The following is a 19,592-nucleotide window of genomic DNA, read 5'->3' on the forward strand; positions in this document are numbered from 1 at the left end:
CTTGATGTCCACAATCTGCCTCCGTAGTTGGAGGCAGTAATGGTTCTGAAAACCAGTTGCTGGAGGCCACATACGTGGAAAAGGCTCTTGTGTTCAGGTCCTGCTTTCAGAGTTCCCCTAGGCACCCAGTTGACCACAGTGAGAGCAGAATGTTGGACTACATGAGACTTTAGCCTGATCCAGCAGGCTCTTATGATGTTCTCAGGTGTAGGAGAACATACAGTCTGAGGGACTTCACAGGGAGCCTTCTGGGAATCACATGACAGTGGTAGGTGGGCAAAAATGGGTGGATCAAAAGATGTGAGTCTTACTTTTGTACAGTTGGCTACATTGCAGCCATGTGAAAGTCGGAAATTCCTACACCACACCCACCTCTCTCCACACTCCGTCCAGGCAAGCAAAGGGGCATCGTCACATTTCAAGGGCACTGTCCAGCCCCACAAAAAGACTCAAGGAGTGTAGGAAGCAAGACTGTCAAGGAATGTGGCCTGGAGAAGAGACCTGTGGGCTGGCTTGATGGTTGTGTTTGGCTCTCAGGACGGAGGTTCTCCACCCCTGCGTTACACGACAGCAGCAGTTAACAACAGCTCGTGATGCTTTATTATTTTAATGAAAATTTAAAAGGCAGGTTATTAATTATACAGACACACAAAACTGGTTTTGCTATACAGAACACTTAGAAGTACAAAATACAGTTTTATCCACAACACAGTTCCACATTGACACCAAAGGGCTCTAACAGATACGGATGCAAATGGTAGAAAAAGTCAATTAAAACACGCACACACACACACCATTGGCATATATTTTTAAGGGGCAAAGGTATGGCACATAATCTGAAGCTCTGAACTGAGCACTTTCAGTTCTAAATGAAAGAGAGTTCCAAACGCCTGCTTACCTCTTCCCTGCTGAGGTCAATGAGGATGATCTTGCCATAGTTAAGCACATTGTTTTCAGTGGGAAAATACTGTTGATAATGCTTGGCGTTCAAAAAACGTTTCCTCCTTGCTCCCACCTAGAAAGGGGCCTGAGCTACAGTTGGAAGAATCTGTTCATTTTGGTTTTACTCAGGTTCTCATTTTTCCTATCTCAAAATCAGCGCAGATTGAGTTTCAGTTTGAAAATTCTTTGTTTTTAAAAAGTTCTTAGGAGAAACTTGCACTGAAATTGTGATGAAATTTCATAACATACACGTTTCTATGCAATGTACACTCTTTTATTTTTGCAAAGCAATTTTCTTTAATATAAGAATTTTTTTTTTAAATAACTCTATTCTATGCATACTTTACCCTGGTATATGCATTTTTGTACACACTACTTGTTTGGGGAACTGCACCACAAAATTTGGAGACGTGAATTGCAAAGGATGGCTGTGTTTTGTTTTGCGTATTCCCAGAAAGTGTGAATTAGCTATGTCCACCTTTAAATGTGAACTGTGTTGAATTCTGCCCGCCCCACAGGCAGAAATGAAGGATCAAGGGCAGAGTCAGGGTAGAAACCAATGTCTCGGGATGAATGGGCAGACCAAGGGGTGGAGTCAAGAGGAGGATGAGGCAAGTCATGGTAGTCAGAGCCTGCCAGAATCTTGGGTTTGCTGGCTTGTCAGATCTCTGTGCTGGTCACATGACAGGATGTGATCAGACCAGCAAATACATTTAGTTAATATACTTAGAGGGCACTTTCCCAATGTTCAAAGCAGTGTATGATAATAACAACAATTTAATGTAACAGCAGCAAATAATAATTACAGATTTAGTCCTCAACCAACCAAATCCCTGCCCCAAAACAGCACATCAGATTTAAAAGCATGTTGTCTGCAAGTCTTGAGGCCACTTTAGCAAAATGCCTCCTTTTCACCGTTGCAGTTTTAACTGCTTGTTGTGTGGACAACTCAAGCAGGGCATAATCAGCTGACCGCAACTGATACATGGGTTGGATATACTTAGAGATAGCCCTAATGGGATGCTCTAACTAAGTATTTGCTTGCCACTCGTTCCCATTAAATCAGTGGGGCTTTAGTGCTGGATTGGGTTCACTACAGTGGGACCTCAGGTTACATACGCTTCAGGATACATATGCTTCAGATTACAAACTCCGCTAACACAGAAATAGTACCTCGGGTTAAGAACTTTGCTTCAGGATGAGAACAGAAATCGTGCTCCGGTGGCGCGGCGGCAGCAGGAGGCCCCATTAGCTAAAGTGGTGCTTCAGGTTAAGAATAGTTTCAGGTTAAGAACGGACCTCCGGAACGAATTAAGTACGTAACCAGAGGTACCACTGTAATATGAAAAGTGCTTAACTTTGGCTGGATCATGCCAGGAGTTACTATAAGCAGAATGGCCTGCGTCCATGCAGTTGTTAATCCAGAAAAACAGGTTTGACAATTTAGCTCATCTTTTGCTCCCATATTTATAGCAAAACATTACCATTCTACCCTTTGCCTACCCATATTTAGCAACACCTTCTACCCCCTCCCCAGCCTAAAGAGCTAAGGGCCAGCCTTGCTTCTTGATTTCCAAGTTGAACACAGCCACAAAAACAAACTCACCAACTCTCAAACACATCTGTCCATTGCCCATCTTGCGAGGCTACAAATCGGACAGTATGACATTGATAAGGCATTGATGGCTGCATGGCTGAGTAACTTTTGGAAGGGAGAGGAAAAACAAGGATACAGGGTTGTATTCTATGTAGCGCTATGCAAAATGTTCCACTAGCAGAAGGATTTCTTCTTGCACAATGGAATGTTCTCTCCTCCTGCTGTGCTCCCTAAATCTGTTCTGGGGATTTCTCCAACCCTTCAGAGCAGATTTGGGGATGGCATGGGGGGATGAGAGGAGAAAAAACCCCACTGCACTAGTTTTCATCCTTGAACTAGTGCAACTATTTAGTTGAATGCTGTCCAGTGTGTAAAAATGCACATTGTGGTAGTAGAAGTTATCCAACATAGTGGTGAACACTGTACCAGGAATGAACTAGAAGCTTAAGTAACAGTAGACTTGTTAAGAGGTACCTGTAATTACATACTGTGCTTTAATGCAAAGAAAGGAAATCAAACCAAATATGGAAACAGATGGTTTAAATTATAGGTGGAACTACATGTTACACTCAGTGTGAGACTTCTGTTGAAAATGGCACTGCTGCACCAGGCATATCAGGCTCATTTGTAGAGTTGGATGAATTTGTCAGTTTCTGGTTCTCCAAGTTTCTCCTTTCCCCGCTCTTATGTTCATTTCTCCAGCAATTTGCAATGGGGGAGTGGGGGAGGGAATCCTCATTAAAATTTGTCAGCATTTTAGTGCTAACTTTTCCTAATATACACATTTCTATGTGCATTTCTGACCATTATACAAATTACTGCAATTTCCCTTTAAAAAAACTGCATGCTTATGTGTCATTTTCACCAATGCATGCATTTTTATGCACACTTTCCACCAATTTACGCATTTTTGTATGCATTTTCTGTCTGGAGAAACTCCATTGCAAAATTCAGAGAAGTGTGAATTCCAAAGGATAGTTGTGTTTTGGCAGGCTTAATGGTACAGAAAGCATGAATTAGGTGGTTTCTCTTTAAAATTTGAACAAAATGGCTAATCCCTTTATTGGAATGCTGCTGCCATTCCTTATGGGGAACGGCTAAGGGAGCTGGGCATCTTTAGCCTGGAGAAGAGGAGGTTAAGGGGTGATATGATAGCCATGTTCAAATATATAAAAGGATGTCATATAGAGGAGGGAGAAAGGTTGTTTTCTGCTGCTCCAGAGAAGCGGACACGGAGCAATGGATCCAAACTACAAGAAAGAAGATTCCACCTAAACATTAGGAAGAACTTCCTGACAGTAAGAGCTGTTCGACAGTGGAATTTGCTGCCAAGGAGTGTGGTGGAGTCTCCTTCTTTGGAGGTCTTTAAGCAGAGGCTTGACAACCATATGTCAGGAGTGCTCTGATGGTGTTTCCTGCTTGGCAGGGGGTTGGACTCGATGGCCCTTGTGGTCTATTCCAACTCTATGATTCTATGATTCTCTGCCCCAGCCAGGAGTGACCAATGATGGACAGGAAAGCATTCCATAATATGACCTCATGGCCATAGATAACTGATCCTACACATTACAGCTGAGCAGGGCTGGGGGTTAAATTTTATTGCAAGTGGGAGATTTGATAGCAGCTCTAAGCACAGAGTTAACATGTCTTTCCACCTTCCATTTGATAAGCATATTTAACTAGCCTCTTCAACAGAAGTACCACCACCATCATTTTGTTAGCTAAAGATGGCTAGGAAGCAAGTTAGGCTCCACATTAGAACCTGCCCCTTTCCAGAAACCAATGGCCCAACACAGCTGCTGACTCCAGCTATTGCTGCAATGTTGCTTGCCAATTTCTTGCTGAGCTTAAAAAGCAACGACAACCCACATGTTTTGTTTGTTTTCTAAACCACTTTCAAGCAGTATTATGGTCACAATCCAGCTGTAGGGTGCAAAGGCGCACTGCACAGAAACGTTATCATAATGGTTTGGCTGAGTGTTACCAGCAGATGAAACCGTAGATTGCCAAAGCCACATTAATTTATATAGCCGGTGGAGTGGTGTGCAGAACCCCAATGGGCATATAAGGATTTCAAAACGAAATACATGTGCAACCTGTCCCCTTAAGCTTGGACTGTAAGCCCTGCAAATATATTGCTACCCTCTTCAGGCACAGACTTCCCTTGTATATGGTAAAATAACAAATCCAAAACTCAAGATCCAGTTTGTACAACACCAGATATACAGATAGTACTAAAATGTACATACATTCAAGCCTAGCTGTGTTAAAATGAGATAGGAAAGGCGCTGGAATCTCCTGCCAGAAAGGACTAGGTTATAGTTACACAACCTTACATTCAAACTGGCCTAAAATGAGCATAAAAAGGATCAAAATGGCTTCAATCTCTGTTGTCATGGGGTGAGGGGACCATTTGCACAACCATGTACAGACACTCTCAGCTGTTCTGCTACCTTTCCAAGAACCACCAGAATGGAGCTCTCTGACCCCCCGTGGTCTATGAGTCACAGCTAGGGAGTCTCACAACTAGAGGTCTTGTCTTCAAGTAGCCAGCAGAGGACTGGAGTGCTTATGTCATTATCTGTTCACACAAGCAGCTTTCTCTAAGGAGGGAGGTTAGAAATGGTTCACATTCAAATATTAAGAGCTGAGAGAAAGTTAAAAATCAAAGCGCCTCCCTGCTCGTCCCCACCACCCGCCCCACCCAAGCTCAAAACCCTACCACAAATGGGAATGAAATACAAAATGAATCCTGGTGGTGAATGCCAACCAGGTGGCGTTAGGTTATTTCATTAGAACTTGCATGGTCAACACTTGGAAGGAGCGCAAGTGATTATCTGAAGTACGAGAAGGGGGCATTTCTTGTTTTATAGCTTCTATGATAATGTTAACACAGGGAAAGCAGATCTCATACTACCCTGGTATGCTGATTTCCTTTCCCAGAATGTCCTTTGCAGAGGTTATCTGGCTAGGTAAAATTTACTCAGAAAATGGAGGAAACATTCCCAAATCAGCAAAATCTTCAATGTTGTAATTGCCGGTCCCTTGGGTTGGATCTCCTGGAATAGGCAGCATATCCTGCATGATAAAAGAAAATGAAAGGGAAAGGTGATTTTTCTTGTACAGTGGTACCTTCAGGTTACAGACGCCACTAACGCAGAAATAGTACCTTGGGTTAAGAACTTTGCTTCAGGATGAGAACAGAAATTGCATGGGGGCGGCGGGAGGCCCCATTAGCTAAAGTGGTACCTCAGGTTAAGAACAGTTTCAGGTTAAGAACGGACCTACAAAACGAATTAAGTTCTTAACCCGAGGTACCACTGTATCCTTATCTAGGGCAAAGCCCCTTTAGCATCTCCCCCCTTTGTTGCTTAACTGCACCGCAGGCTTCCTCAACCTCGGCCCTCCAGTTGTTTTTGGCCTACAACTCCCATGATCCCTAGCTAGCAGGACCAGTGGTCAGGGATGATGGGAATTGTAGTCTCAAAACATCAGGAGGGCTGAGGTTGAGGAAGCCTGCTGTACAGCAACTAACGGCAAAAGCAGCAAGGAACAGTCAGCTTACAATTTAAGGAAAGAAGTGCTCTGTGCAAAATCTCAGGACTGGTGTAGTGCATTGCCCAGCCAGGTAAGCCCACCAGGGCCCACACCTGCGTAGGGCCACTTAAACCTGGAGCTGGCACCAAACTTCAGTTTCTGTAGCTCCACATACAGCATCTTGCCACCATCTAGCTTGGATGTGACCAGATGACCGACCATTTCTTTCCATAAGGAATAAACCAGGGGTAGGCAACCTAAGGCCCGGGGTCCGGATGCAGCCCAATTGCCTTCTAAATCCAGCCCGCCGATGTTCTGGGAATCAGCGTGTTTTACATGAGTAGAATGTGTGCTTTTATTTAAAATGCATCTCTGGGTTATTTGTGGGGCATAGGAATTCATTCATTCCCCCCCCCCCCAATATAGTCTGGGCCCCCCCATGGTCTGAGGGACGGTGGACCGGCCCATGGCTGAAAAAGGTTACTGACCCCTGGAATAAACGATATTTGTTGACAGTTTGCTGCCTTTTACACCAGGACGCAAAAGGTCACCTGCAAGAGACGGATCACCTTGCCATGCTGAATCACAGGTCTAGGGACTCACCTGGAACACTTCTGTCTGGCTGGTTTGCTGGTGAGGATGCTGCTCACTGTTTTGCTGGTTGTGATGTTGGCTTTGCCACTGGGACCACACCTCCGAAGGCCTCCCTTGGAACTGTCCGCTGCTTTGGCTGCTTTCAGCTGGAAAATAAAATAAGGTTACAAGAGTGGGTCTTTTAAAAGGTACTTCTGCTTTTCTTTTCTTTTTTGACTAAACAAATAATAATAATAATAATAATAATAATAATAATAATAAAGTATAAACGTAGCACATCTGGCTGGGTTTCCCCAGACTCTCTGGGCAGCTCACAACAGAATAAACACGATAAAACACCAAGCATTAAAAACTTCCCTAAACTGGGCTGCCTTCAGATGTCTTCTAAAAGTCAGATAGTTGTTTATTTCCTTGACATCTGCTGGGAGGGTGCTCCACAGGGCGGGTGCCACTACTGAGAAGGCCCTCTGCCTAGTTCCCTGTAACCTAACTTCTCGCAGGGAGGGAGCCACCAGAAGGCCCTCGGATCAGTGTCTGGGCAGAACAATGGGGGTGGAGACGCTCCTTCAGGTATACTGGGCCGAGACTGTTTAGGGTTTTAAAGGTCAGCACTTTGAATTGCGCTTGGAAAAGTACTGGGAGCCAGTGCAGGTCTTTTAGAACCGGTGTTATATTCATTCCTGCCGACCTTAGGTCTAGTCCTCTGTGCCTGAGGTTTGCACAGTGTTCCTTCATGCATTTAGGATTAACTTCTCCTTTATAAAGTTACACACACACTCACATGCATTGCCTGTCAAGGGCTAAAGGAGAGGCTCTGTTCTCGTTCTGCCCCCATCCGCACTATGCATTTAAAGCACTATGAGACTGCGTTAAACAGCCATGGCTTCATCCAAAGAATCCTGGGAACTGTAGCTTGTAAAGGGTGCTAAGAGTTGTTAGGAGATCCCTATTCCCCTCACAGAGCTACAATTCCCAGAGTTCACTGGGATGAGGAACTGACTGTTAAAACCACTCTAGGAATTGTAGCTCTGTGAGAAGATTATAGGTGTCTCCAAACATCTTTCAGCAGCCTTTACAAACTACACTTCCTAGGATTTGCCGTGACTGTTTAAATTGGTATGATACTGCTTTAAATGTATAGTGCGGATGTGGCATCTGTCCAGAGGGAAACTGAAAAAGACAGGGCCTTTCCTGTGGTGGCTCCCCAACCCTAGAACCCCCTTCCAAAAGAGGTGTACCAAAGCCAGACACTGCAATCATTTAAGCGGGGATGTGAAACCAGATTAAAAAAAAGTAAGTTATGTAGGCATTAGAGATTGTTAGGAGCTTTGCTCTGTATAACTGTATCAACCAATGAGATGGGTTCTAAAGTATGCTTAAAGACTGTATTTCACTGGTTTCTGCTGGTTAAATTTGAAAGCTGCCTTAAACATCTTGATAAAGTAGGAAGGATATGCTATGTATATACAGTGGTACCTCAGGTTAAGAACTTAATTCGTTCTGGAGGTCCGTTCTTAACCTGAAACCGTTCTTAACCTAAGACACCACTTTAGCTAATGGGGCCTCCTGCTGCTGCTGTGCGATTTCTGTTCTCATCCTGAAGCAAAGTTCTTAACCTGAGGTACTATTTCTGGGCTAGCAGAGTCTGTAACCTGAAGCGTCTGTAACCTGAAGCGTCTGTAACCCGAGGTACCACTGTAAAAAGTTACAACAATTACATAAACATATAAATAACATTCATCACCTAATCCCACTAGTCTGAAATCAAGGAATGGGTCAAATGCGTTATTTTTTCTAATTTTTTTTTTAAGCCAAATGCCATAGCCGCAAAATGGTTCCGTATCTGCACTTTTGTGCAAGAGTTAAAATTACTCCTTTTTCTTAATCATAATAGCAATGCCCTGAATATACAGAGCACATGCAGAACAGCTGCATCTGGAATCCCAGCAGTCGTGCGTGGGGAGGGCAGGACTTTAGGGCAGAAGTCAAGGGCCTCACTTAATGGAATGAGCAGGAAGCCCCCTCCCCACAATGCAGGTGGGCTGACTTGACACATTTTAAAATGTGAAGCAATCCTATGCATTATCTTCTGAAGAGCACCCCCCACCAAGACCATTAGGTACAGTCTTAAATGACCTAGTTTAGAACGCTGTGGAATCCCATGGGGAATGCAATTTGCCTGACTAATCTCAAAACCTTGCATAACCCACCCCTACCAATTGCATTGGTTAAATCAATCTCATCTGGCCCAACCTGACCCCATCCTTGGACAGAACAGCCACTTTGAAGGAGAACAACCTCCACAGATTCTGGAAGGTGCAGAGACTCTGGTGAATCTCCTGTAAAAAGGAAGAGAATTTCAAAGCTGAGAGGCACCCAGTGAGAAAGTCTCCCTGTGTCCCTTGAGCTCATGGATGGTAAGTTAAAGAGAGTATTATGGCCATCTATTATGTAAATAATTTGTAATACAGTGGTACCTCGGGTTACAGACGCTTCAGGTTACAGACTCCGCTAACCCAGAAATAGTACCTTGGGTTAAGAACTTTGCTTCAGGATGAGAACAGAAATCGCGTGGCGGCAGCGGAAGGCCCCATTAGCTAAAGTGGTACCTCAGGTTAAGAACAGTTTCAGGTTAAGAACGGACCTCCAGATCTGATTAAGTTGTTAACCCGAGGTACCACTGTACCTGAATTAGGAAACTTGAACGAAGTCTGGTAAGGTCAAAGCAAAAGACCCTTCCTGAATGGGAATATTTTGGTCGAGTTTTGAGCTTCTCTGAGTGTGACTTAAAAAAGCAACAGTAATAATAACCTCCATGCTTACGGGAGGCTTTGGTATCTAAGTGATCTCTCTTCACCTTTTGTTCCTGGCACTCGCCTTCAAACCGCAGAAATTGATTCATAGCCTGTCCTGAATTATCTGCTACAAACTCCGGGCTTGAGATATGCTCTTCAGTTTGCTGACGCGATAAAATATAAATTCAAGCTCTCTCCCCACTCAACACAACAGCATTTTCTCCAAGTGCAAACAAACTAAACAAAAAAAGACTGCCAGGTTTCAGGGCTCAAGGTGGATGGACTTTGTGATGATCAATGAGCGCCATATATCTCCTATGGACTGGGGTAGTCAGCATCTCTCTCTTGCATATGTTGTCGCACCACAATGCTCATCATCCCCTTGCTCTGCTGGCTGGGACTGATGGGAGCTGGGGTGCAGCAACATATGGAGGGCACCATGTTGGCTGCTGCCCCTGCTTTAGACAACTGCCTCTACACACACACACACACACAGAGAGAGAGAGAGAGAATAATGGATTTGACTATATCTTTTAGGCTTGCAGGTGTACAGTCGTGTCTCCTACTCATTTCTCTGCATTTATACCCCACCTTTCTTCCAGGGAGCTCAAGGCAATATATATGGTTCTCCCCCTTCTCATTTTATCCTCACAACAACCCCATGAGGTAGGTTAGGCTGGGAGAGAATGCCTGGCCGCAGGTCACCCAGTAAGAGGTTCACGGCTGAGTGCTGGATCTGAACCCTGGTCCTTCAGCAATTATTCCTTCAATATATATTCCTTCACTGCGAGAAGTGAGGTTACAGGGAACCAGGCAGAGGGCCTTCTCGGTAGTGGCGCCCGCCCTATAGAACGTCCTCCCATCAGATGTTAAGGAAATAAACAACTACAGTGGACGCTCATGTTGCGAGCGTGATCCGTGCGGGAGGCATGTGTGCAACCTGCAGTGCCACATCTGCGCATGTGCGGGTTGCGATTCGGCACTTCTGCACATAGCGCAATTTAGCGCTTCTGCGCATGCGTGACCACCAAAACCCGGAAGTAACCCATTCCGGTACTTCCGGGTTTTGGCACTTCTGTAACCTGAAAAAATGCAACTTGAAGCGTCTGTAACCCGAGGTATGACTATCTTACTTTTAGAAGACATCTGAAGGCAGTCCCGTGTAGGGAAATTTTTGATTTTTGATGTTTTATTGTGTTTTAAATATTCTGTTGGAAGCCAGCTAGTGTGGCTGGGGAAATCCAGCCAGATGGGTGGGGTATCAATAATAAATAATAATAATAATAATAATAATAATAATAATAATAATAATAATAATAATAATAATTATTATTATTATTATTAACCAAGCTGCTTTCTGGTTGTGCACCCTGGCTCACCAGTTTAGTCAATGCCCAGTTTAGTTACATGCCCACACCATACATATAAAGCACACAACCTTCCCCCAAAGAATTCTGGGAACTGTGGTTTTTAAGAGTTCTGGGAATTGTAGCTCTGCGAGGGGGTAAACTATGGTTTCCAGGATTCCTTTGTGGAGGGGAAAGGGAAATCACGACGGTTACAGTGGTAGAAATGTGCTTTGAAAGTGCAGATACTCTCTAGCCTCTTTAACTGGCCATTCTGCTTGCTGGGCCCCCAGATCACATGAATCGTGACAGCTGCACATCATCGTTGCACTCAAGTCTTGCTTGTGGGCTTCCCATTGGAACATCTGGTTGGCCACTGTGAGAACAGGATGCTGGACTAGGTGGGCTATGGACATGGGCCTGATCCACAAGAGATATGTTCATAGTAAGTCGAAGAGACCTCATTGTACCTTGTGGCGCTTTTGTTTTAGGCGAGGCAGCCAGGTTCGATACCTACCAAATCCTGCTGTCCTGTTAGCTAGGCTGGAGTAGGCATTCCCGCTCGGAGAGGAGGTAGCAGGACTGGACAGGGGGCTGTACGACGCTGGGTCAGCAGAGTAAGTGTGACTGGTTCCAATTGCAAAGGGAGAAGACTGAGCCTTGCCAGACTGCGAAGGAATTTGCTGAATGGGAGAGTGAAAGACAGCAACATCAAGGGGTTATCATCCTTCCCGCGGCATTTGACCCAAGAACAAAGTGGCGCAACAGACTTCCATCTCTATTTGGAAAACAAGCATCTTTGCAGAGCTAGTTAGGTGGGTTGCTGTGCTCCAGCAATGTGGGTTCTGGGCTGTTCAATTTCAAGAAACCCAAAGCATAGCTATGTGCTACAAACTCTTCCCAGGCTAATGGTGGGGAACCCCTCTCTGTCCGAAGGCCACAATTCCCTTCTGGGTGGGAATTGGGGGGGGGGGGCACATGCCAGTGGCCAGCCAGACCAGAGGCAAAAGTGGGTGCAGCACTGAATGTAAATGTTACCTTTGTACAGCACACACACAAACACACTCCATCCTCCATCCAGGGAAGGGAGAGGCGTTATCAGAATTCAAGGACACATTCAGCAAGGCTTTTTTTAAAGTTTGCCAAACTGCTTTTATTGCTTTTCCAAATTTTACCTAAAAAGCTAAAGGTACCTCGACTGTTAGGTCTCGTCACGGATGACTCTGGGGTTGCACGCTCATCTCGCTCTATAGGCCGAGGGAGCCGGCGTTTGTCCGCAGACAGCTTCCGGGTCATGTGGCCAGCATGACTAAGCCGCTTCTGGCGAACCAAAGCAGCGCACAGAAACGCCATTTACCTTCCTGCCAGAGCAGTACCTATTTATCTACTTGCACTTGATGTGCTTTTGAACTGCTAGGTGGGCAGGAGCTGGGACCGAACAACGGGAGCTCACCCCGTCGCGGGGATTCGAACTGCCGACCTTCCAATTGGCAAGCCCTAGGCTCTGTGGTTTAGACCACAGCTCCATCCGTGTCCTTAAATTTTACCTAATCAGCCACAAATTAAAATAAATTTAATACTTTTTGTGTGTGCAAACAATGGTTTCCTGCACTCTGTTCTTGATGCATCCAAAGTTTCCTCTTGTTGCTGATTTAGTTTCCTTGTTGCTTCTAATACACATTCCGTTAAACTTACCTATCCTTAACCATCAGCTATTCACTTGCCAATTCCTGCATGTACAATACTTTAACTGCTCTGTGAGGTTACTTGGCAAACGATCAAATCCACAATAAATCAGTAATTAACACATCCAACCAGGCTAAAGCATTCCGTGTACAAACAGAGCCAGTGAGAGATGGGGCCTGGGGTTTGTTCCAAGGACCAGATCAAGAGACCTTGAGGTTAGCTAGTGCTGGCTCAAGGCTTTGCGAGAGTCTTTAGGCGATATGTATTCAGGAAGGTCCCCTCTCAGAGTAAGACTCCTGTCTCTACTGCCTTCTCTCTTTGGGCTCAGGAAGTGAAACCTTTTCTATAACTTTTTCTATTAACTCTCCTACCTGTCCTGGAAATGGAGGGCGACTTCCCGTCCAGGCAACTTGACTCTGATTTAGCTGGCGTGAGATCTGGGACAGGTTCTGACCAGCTGATGATGACGACTGGATGTCGTTGACGCCGGGCACGTGGACCACAGACGAGCTTCAAAGGGAGAGAACAGGAATGAGTTTGACGTTATACGGATGCTCACGGGTTGCATCCAATGTTACTCATGGAATAGACCTAGCAAAATCAACAAATACCTTAGGTCCATTAATTTAATGGCTCTGAGGAAAACGTTGTTGAATGCAAACTACTGTTTACAAGAACACCTGTAATTACAGTTTGTAAACCTCCCAATCAACCAGTAAACCAGTTAACAAATCACATTTTGGGATACATGGACTACAACTCAAATGCAAAAAATGCAGACTATTACTTTTGCTGCATTGAACATCCCAGAATAACCCTTTGATCTTTTCCTAGGACGCATGGCAATATTTTAAAAGTATACAGGGTTTTTTTTTTATTGCCTGGTAGTCTATATCAACCTACAATGAAGATATATAGAAAGCTGAAGAGGGACCTTGATAAGCAATTAACAAGAATATAAATACAGTGGTACCTCCAGTTGCAAACGGGATCCGTTCTGGAGCTCTGGTCGCATGCTGAGGAATTCGCAACTGGAGGTGCTGCTTCTGTGCATGGCAAAACCCGGAAAAATACTTCCGGGTTTGCCATGTACGTATCCCAAAGGATACGTAACTGGAGGTGAATGCAAGTAGAAGTACCATTGTAGCTTATATGCACACAGATACTTTCAGAGTGTGCAAAAGGAAGGAATACCTGCCTTCAGAGATGCCCAATGCCCATTCTTTCTGCAGAAGTCACTAACCTGGATGTGCCTACAGGAAGGAAGTATTAAACCCGGAACAATTACTTGTGCAGAAATGCAACAGGCAAGTTCATCTGAGGATGAACCAATTCAGCAACGTTTCTGAACATTCTAGTCATATTTGATGGAGAATTGCAGTAGAATTCCCCCCCCCCCCCGAGGTTGGTTAAAGGGAGGCATGGCCAGGAGCAGTGAAACACAAAAACACAACAGGCAGAGATTCTGGGCTTGCAAAACACTCTTAATTATTTAATTTATTTCTCATGGTATGCTAGCACTGCACTCATGGCACACACAAATGTACCCTGGCAGTAATTTGGGGGAATTGCTCTAGTAACAGAGCCAGAAAGTGCCAACCAAGGGACTCAAATCTTGGCAGCATAAAGGAGAAGATGAAAACAACTCTCCCCCCAGCCTTTTGCAGGTGTTTTTAAGAGATCCTCCTCAGCCTACATGAGCACACACAATGGGCAACAGTCTTCTTAAGCAGACCCGTGCAACCTCCATTCCTTCATTTTACATGGATCAGTTCAGATATAACTGAAGGCTGGATGCAATTAATATATTTGCTATGGGTGATATTGCCTCCTCCTGCACTGGTTTCAGAAAGGATGCTATTCATAACTGCAGAATGCCCAAAAAGTATACTTTTCCTACAAAAGAGATACAAAACTTTTGTTTCCTGAGTTTTGTTTTTTGCAAAAAACAAACACAAAAGTGCTATGCAGCAGCCTAAAGAATATCTCCTTCCCCACTTCTCAGTTCATTATATATTTTCCATTTCCACTTTCTTCTCTGCAGAAAACAAAAAATAGCAACACACAGCATTTGTTTAACAAAGGCCAAGGGTTCAGAGTGCTTTGCAGGCATTCTCTCAGTCGCACTTAAAACCTTTCTAGAGGGGCCATAGCTCAGTGGTAGAGAGCACACTTCATATGGATCCAATCCCTGGCTCCTCTAGGTAGGGCCGGGAAAGACTCCTGCCTGAAAACTACACATGTGGTCTGTTGCTGAGCTATGGACCCTCACTGGTGGGCAGTCAGATGATGCGACAAAGTCATGTGCCCCAGGGCCCAAGTGTAACATTCTAAGGGTCATGGGATGCAGGCAAGACCCACCCAAGTCCGCACGCCAAGTAAATCAGATCACTGTAGCAAAACAGTGAGAAGACCCAGACCACAGTTCTCACAGTGGCCAACCAGATGTCTGCTGGAAAGCAGGACCTGAGCACAAGAGCACTTTCTCCCCTTCTGTAGTTTCCAGAAACCGGTGTTCAAAAGCATACAGCCTTAAGACTGTGGAATCACAGAGTTGGAAGGGGCCGCAAGGATCCTCTAGTCCACCCCCTTACAACACAGGAATCTTTTGCCCAAAGTGGGGCTCAAACCCACAACCCTGAGAGTTTCATGCTGTAGCAACTGAGCTATCCTCGGTCCAGTATACCTGAAGGAGTATCTCCACCCCCATTGTTCTGCCCGGACACTGAGGTCCAGCGCCGAGGGCCTTCTGGCGGTTCCCTCACTGCGAGAAGCCAAGTTACAGGGAACCAGGCAGAGGGCCTTCTCGGTAGTGGCGCCTTCCCTGTGGAACACCCTCCCACCAGATGTCAAAGAGAACAACAGGCACCAGACATTTAGAAGACATCTGAAGGCAGCCCTGTTTAGGGAAGCTTTTAATGTTTGATGTATTACAGTATTTTATTCTTTTTTTTTTTGAAGCCGCCCAGAGTGGCTGGGGAAGCCCAGCTAGATGGGCGGGGTATAAATAATAAAATATTATTATTATTATTATTATTATTATTATTATTATTATTATTATTATTATTATTATCGTCCCAAGTTGAGGGGTTGTAGAGTATTAATATCCAAGCAAACTCAAAAGTAAGCCCTGCTCAGTTCAATGGGACTTCCTCCCAAGTAGATGTGTGTAGGATTGCGGACTTAGGAAGCCTCACCATTACAGACTTTGAGTCTTTAAGATCAAAGAACCTGGGAAAAATAAAATACATAACTACTTTGTACTGCATGATCACTGTCTTGTTATGACTTCTATGACATGATGTACCTTTCTGGAATTTCCCTGAATGGAGAATTGAATCTGGTTCAAAATATACTAGCTGTGCAGTTATGTTACGTAATAAATTATGTTCTGCAATAAATTTGCCCTGTACAGATTACTAACACTACAGAAAAAGGAGATCAGAGATCTTCTGTGCTGGGTCTGTTTTCATGATTATGTAACATTCAAAAGCAAATAAATACTTCTTAACTATACCGGCCTCACTTTTATGTTGCAGGAGACACCCAACAGAATAGCATAGAAATCTACACGCAACCTTCAAAGAAAACAGTTCAGGAATCCCAAACCTCAGAACAGCCATGGGAAATTAGCTGCACTGTAATGCAGCCCTGGCTTCACATATCAGATTTAATTAAAGCATATTTTAATATTGGCAATATCCTCTAGGGCTACTTACTGATTGCTTTTTCATTCAGGCAATAAACACCAAGGAAGGTTTTTTCTTTCCAAGAAAAGCGGTTCCTTCCCAAGAACAACACTATCAATTATACGCTCAAAACAAAGCACACCACACTCATTTCTACAAAAACATAGCTGGCATTTGATTTCTAATTCCCTCTCCTGGGCACCTAACTGGTGAATGGCGTGCTCTCTCGCCCTCTCTCCTTTCTTGTTCATTGTTCAGCCTGCGTTACCTTTTTCGGCTCTGAAATTTAGGGTCACTACACAATTCAATGAAATCCTACTTGAATAGCTGCATGAGTTACAGCTGTTTAATGTGCATTTAGATGATGCACATCTGTGTATAAAAACAGGCGTTCCTTTTTTGGAAGAGGCATTTTATCAGAAAGAGAGAGACAAAGGGGTTGCCTCTTCTAAGACGGTGTCTGCCTTCTGCAGTTTTCAAAGCTGCGGTTCCCAACGTGGGACACACGCCCCACAGGGGGGCAATTTGATTTTTAAGAGGGGCAATTTGAGAATGAGTTAGACCAAGCCTTTTAGGCTTCCTCCATGTGAATAGGAGTTCACTTTTAGAATAATAAGAATTATATGTCATGGGGGGGGCAGCTGTCAGGATTTTAGAGATGCTTAGGTGGGGCATGGCCAAAAAAAGGTTGGGAACCACTGTTTTAAAACTAGTTGTATAAAAATTATATCACACACACACACACACACACACACACACACGAAATATAATCATTTTGATTATTATACCGTATTCCTTTTAATGATTTTATATTGCTGAATGTTACACTATATGAATATTTTTCTAAATAAAAAAGGGCACTTTTTTAATCAGGCAAAACGTTTTTAATCAGTTAATCTAACTAATAAATCTATTAAGCTGCTTCAGACTTTACCTTGTATTTCAACACCCCCCCCCAGGCTGTTGTTACTATTATAATGCCCCTCTTTTGGTTTGCTTCTGTTTCCATCTTGCTCCTCCTCCTCCTCCTCTGCAGTCCCCTTTTCGCTTCTTCTCATTTTGTCTTAATTCCCCCCCCCCCCGCATTCTACTAGCTGTCTTTTCTTTACTGTATCCAGGTGAGATTTATACTTTTGCGTCCCGAGCCAGGTTTATTAGTCGCTCTCTAAAAAGGCATTTACCAAATTTTATTTTTTATTTTTATTCCAAACTCAACCTTTCAGCAAAGACCCTCAAGAAATGGCAAAAAAATGATAGTCAGCTATATACATCAGGGCAAGAGACCTAGACTGCGACTAACTGTATTGTATCAACATTCCCAGAAGGTGAGCACAAGTCTATTACAGTGGTGCCTCGCAAGACGAAATTAATCCGTTCCGCGAGTCTCTTCGTCTTGCGGTTTTTTCGTCTTGCGAAGCACGGCTATTAGCGGCTTAGTGGCTATTAACGGCTTAGTGGCTTTAAGAAAAAGGAAACAAACTCGCAAGAACTCGCAAGACGTTTCGTCTTGCGAAGCAAGCCCATAGGGAAATTCGTCTTGCGGAACGACTCAAAAAACGGAAAACCCTTTCGTCTAGCGAGTTTTTCGTCTTGCGAGGCATTCGTCTTGTGGGGCACCACTGTACATTTGCAAAAACACCATGATGCGGCCCATACAAAATTTCAGATCCCGAAAAATCCAATTAGTGGATGATTCCAGGGCAAAGTGATTTCTGGAATGTGGCCACAGGGATTCTTTCCAATAGGAAAAATTAAGCCATGATGCTGTTAAGAATTAAGGGTTGTCGTCATCTATGACTCTTACACAATTGTGTTTCCTTTCTTGTGATTCATTCCGCTGCCATGTACAATACCTGAACGACTTTCCAGAATGTCCTGGCTGGAAGGGGCTCCCTTGAGAGTAGATCTGCTGGTTACCGGCTGTGGACGCTGAAGGCATCATCTTTTTATCTGCTGCAAGAACAAGCACGGAAAAAGCCATTTCAGGATAACGGGATGGGAACGCACAGGGAATGCACATTGCGCAGCAATAGGAAAATGGTCTCTTGTAGCTAAACAACAACTATTACAGAATGCACGCAACCAAAACCAAAAGTTGGTAGGGCTCCCTTTCAATGATACCTTTATAAACAATGTGGAAATTAACAACTTGTTTCAGGCCTAATGGGAGAATCTTGCACTCCAGTTATACTAGCAGGGCTGCTCCCAAGGTCACAGTTATGCCAATGCACACTTTTTCAGGCTAGTTACATTCACGGCCTTATGTGCAAGGCTGCTACAGACAGGTCAATTTTTTAACCACATTCCTTTAAGAATAACCCACCAGGAAGCTCTGCACATCCCATCAAAACTTTGTGTGTGTGTAGGGAGGGACTATGACCTGCCAGGGGAGAAGCTGAAGAAGAGATGCTGGAGGTAGAAGGGGAGGGCTTGTCACTGTGAGTCCAGGGCTGTCTTTGCAGGTGGCAGCAGCTGCACCCATCCTGAAGGAGCAGGCAGCTGCACACACAGATGGATCATAGAGTGAGAGTCTCATGAGTGAGCACACCCTGCCTCATCTTTAAAAGCTTGGCGGGAGGTGCATGGCAGTTGTTGGGACATCTTTGTAACTTCTGTTTGGGTCTTGCCATTGCCGTATCTCTTGCCTTCCCCACAGATCCTGAACTCTTGGCTCCTGGACCTAGTGCTTTCTACTAAACCTGTACTGCTATTAGCCTGAGTAAAGATCTGAATAAAGGCTGCTGGCCTTGTGTTGCAGGGCGTGGTGGGGGCAGGGGGTGGGAGATGGGGATTTGGAGTGTAGCAGCACACACTCAATTATCCACGTAGCACTATCCCTGTCTGCTGCTTCTCTGCTATAGTTCGGTGGTGGAGCACATGCTTCTAATGCAAAAGGTTCCAGGATTAATCCTTAGCATTAAAGCTGGATCAGGTAGCCAGTGATGGAGAATACCTCTCTCTAACTAAGACCCTGGGGTGTCACTGCCAGTTGAAATGGATAATCCTAGTGTAGACAGATGTACCCCTATGTCTGACCTGGAAAAAGCTTTTCATTTTGGACCTTGAACGGGGAGGTAGAAACAGTTCCCTCCCCAGGTGCATCATTACAATACAAAACGTACAGTACATACAATTTGGCACCTTTAACAGTGCTCAAAATCTAACATCTACAGCAGCTGCTTTGTGGCGCGGTGAGTGAGCACGTTCCTTATATGCATAGGGTTCTGGATTCTATCCATAAATTGCAACACCCTAGAGGTCCCGGGCCCTAAGGAAGTTAGATTAGCCTCAACCAGAGCCAGGGCTTTTTCAACACTGGCTCCGTCCTGGTGGAACGCTCTGCCTCATGAGACCAGGGCCCTGCAGGATCTGATTTCTTTCCACAGGGCCTGTAAGACAGAGTTGT

General features: G+C 44.5%; 1 protein-coding gene across 4 annotated transcripts in view; it reads right to left on the reverse strand.

Moving 5' to 3' along the window:
* Window positions 1-591: 591 nt before the first annotated feature.
* ARNT2 (aryl hydrocarbon receptor nuclear translocator 2) overlaps window positions 592-19,592 on the reverse strand; it is a 158,148-nt gene continuing 139,147 nt past the window's right edge. For all 4 annotated transcript variants that reach the window (XM_077918873.1, XM_077918872.1, XM_077918874.1 and 1 more), the window contains exons 15-19: window positions 18,040-18,139; window positions 12,869-13,007; window positions 11,329-11,494; window positions 6,680-6,816; window positions 592-5,617 (exon numbers count right to left, since the gene is read on the reverse strand). In XM_077918873.1, coding sequence (XP_077774999.1) covers window positions 5,519-5,617; window positions 6,680-6,816; window positions 11,329-11,494; window positions 12,869-13,007; window positions 18,040-18,139 — 641 coding nt within the window. In that variant the 3' untranslated portion in view covers window positions 592-5,518. The remainder of the gene's footprint in view (window positions 5,618-6,679; window positions 6,817-11,328; window positions 11,495-12,868; window positions 13,008-18,039; window positions 18,140-19,592) is intronic.

The sequence above is a fragment of the Podarcis muralis genome, chromosome 14, assembly GCF_964188315.1.
Source record: "Podarcis muralis chromosome 14, rPodMur119.hap1.1, whole genome shotgun sequence".
Taxonomy (NCBI): domain Eukaryota; kingdom Metazoa; phylum Chordata; class Lepidosauria; order Squamata; family Lacertidae; genus Podarcis; species Podarcis muralis.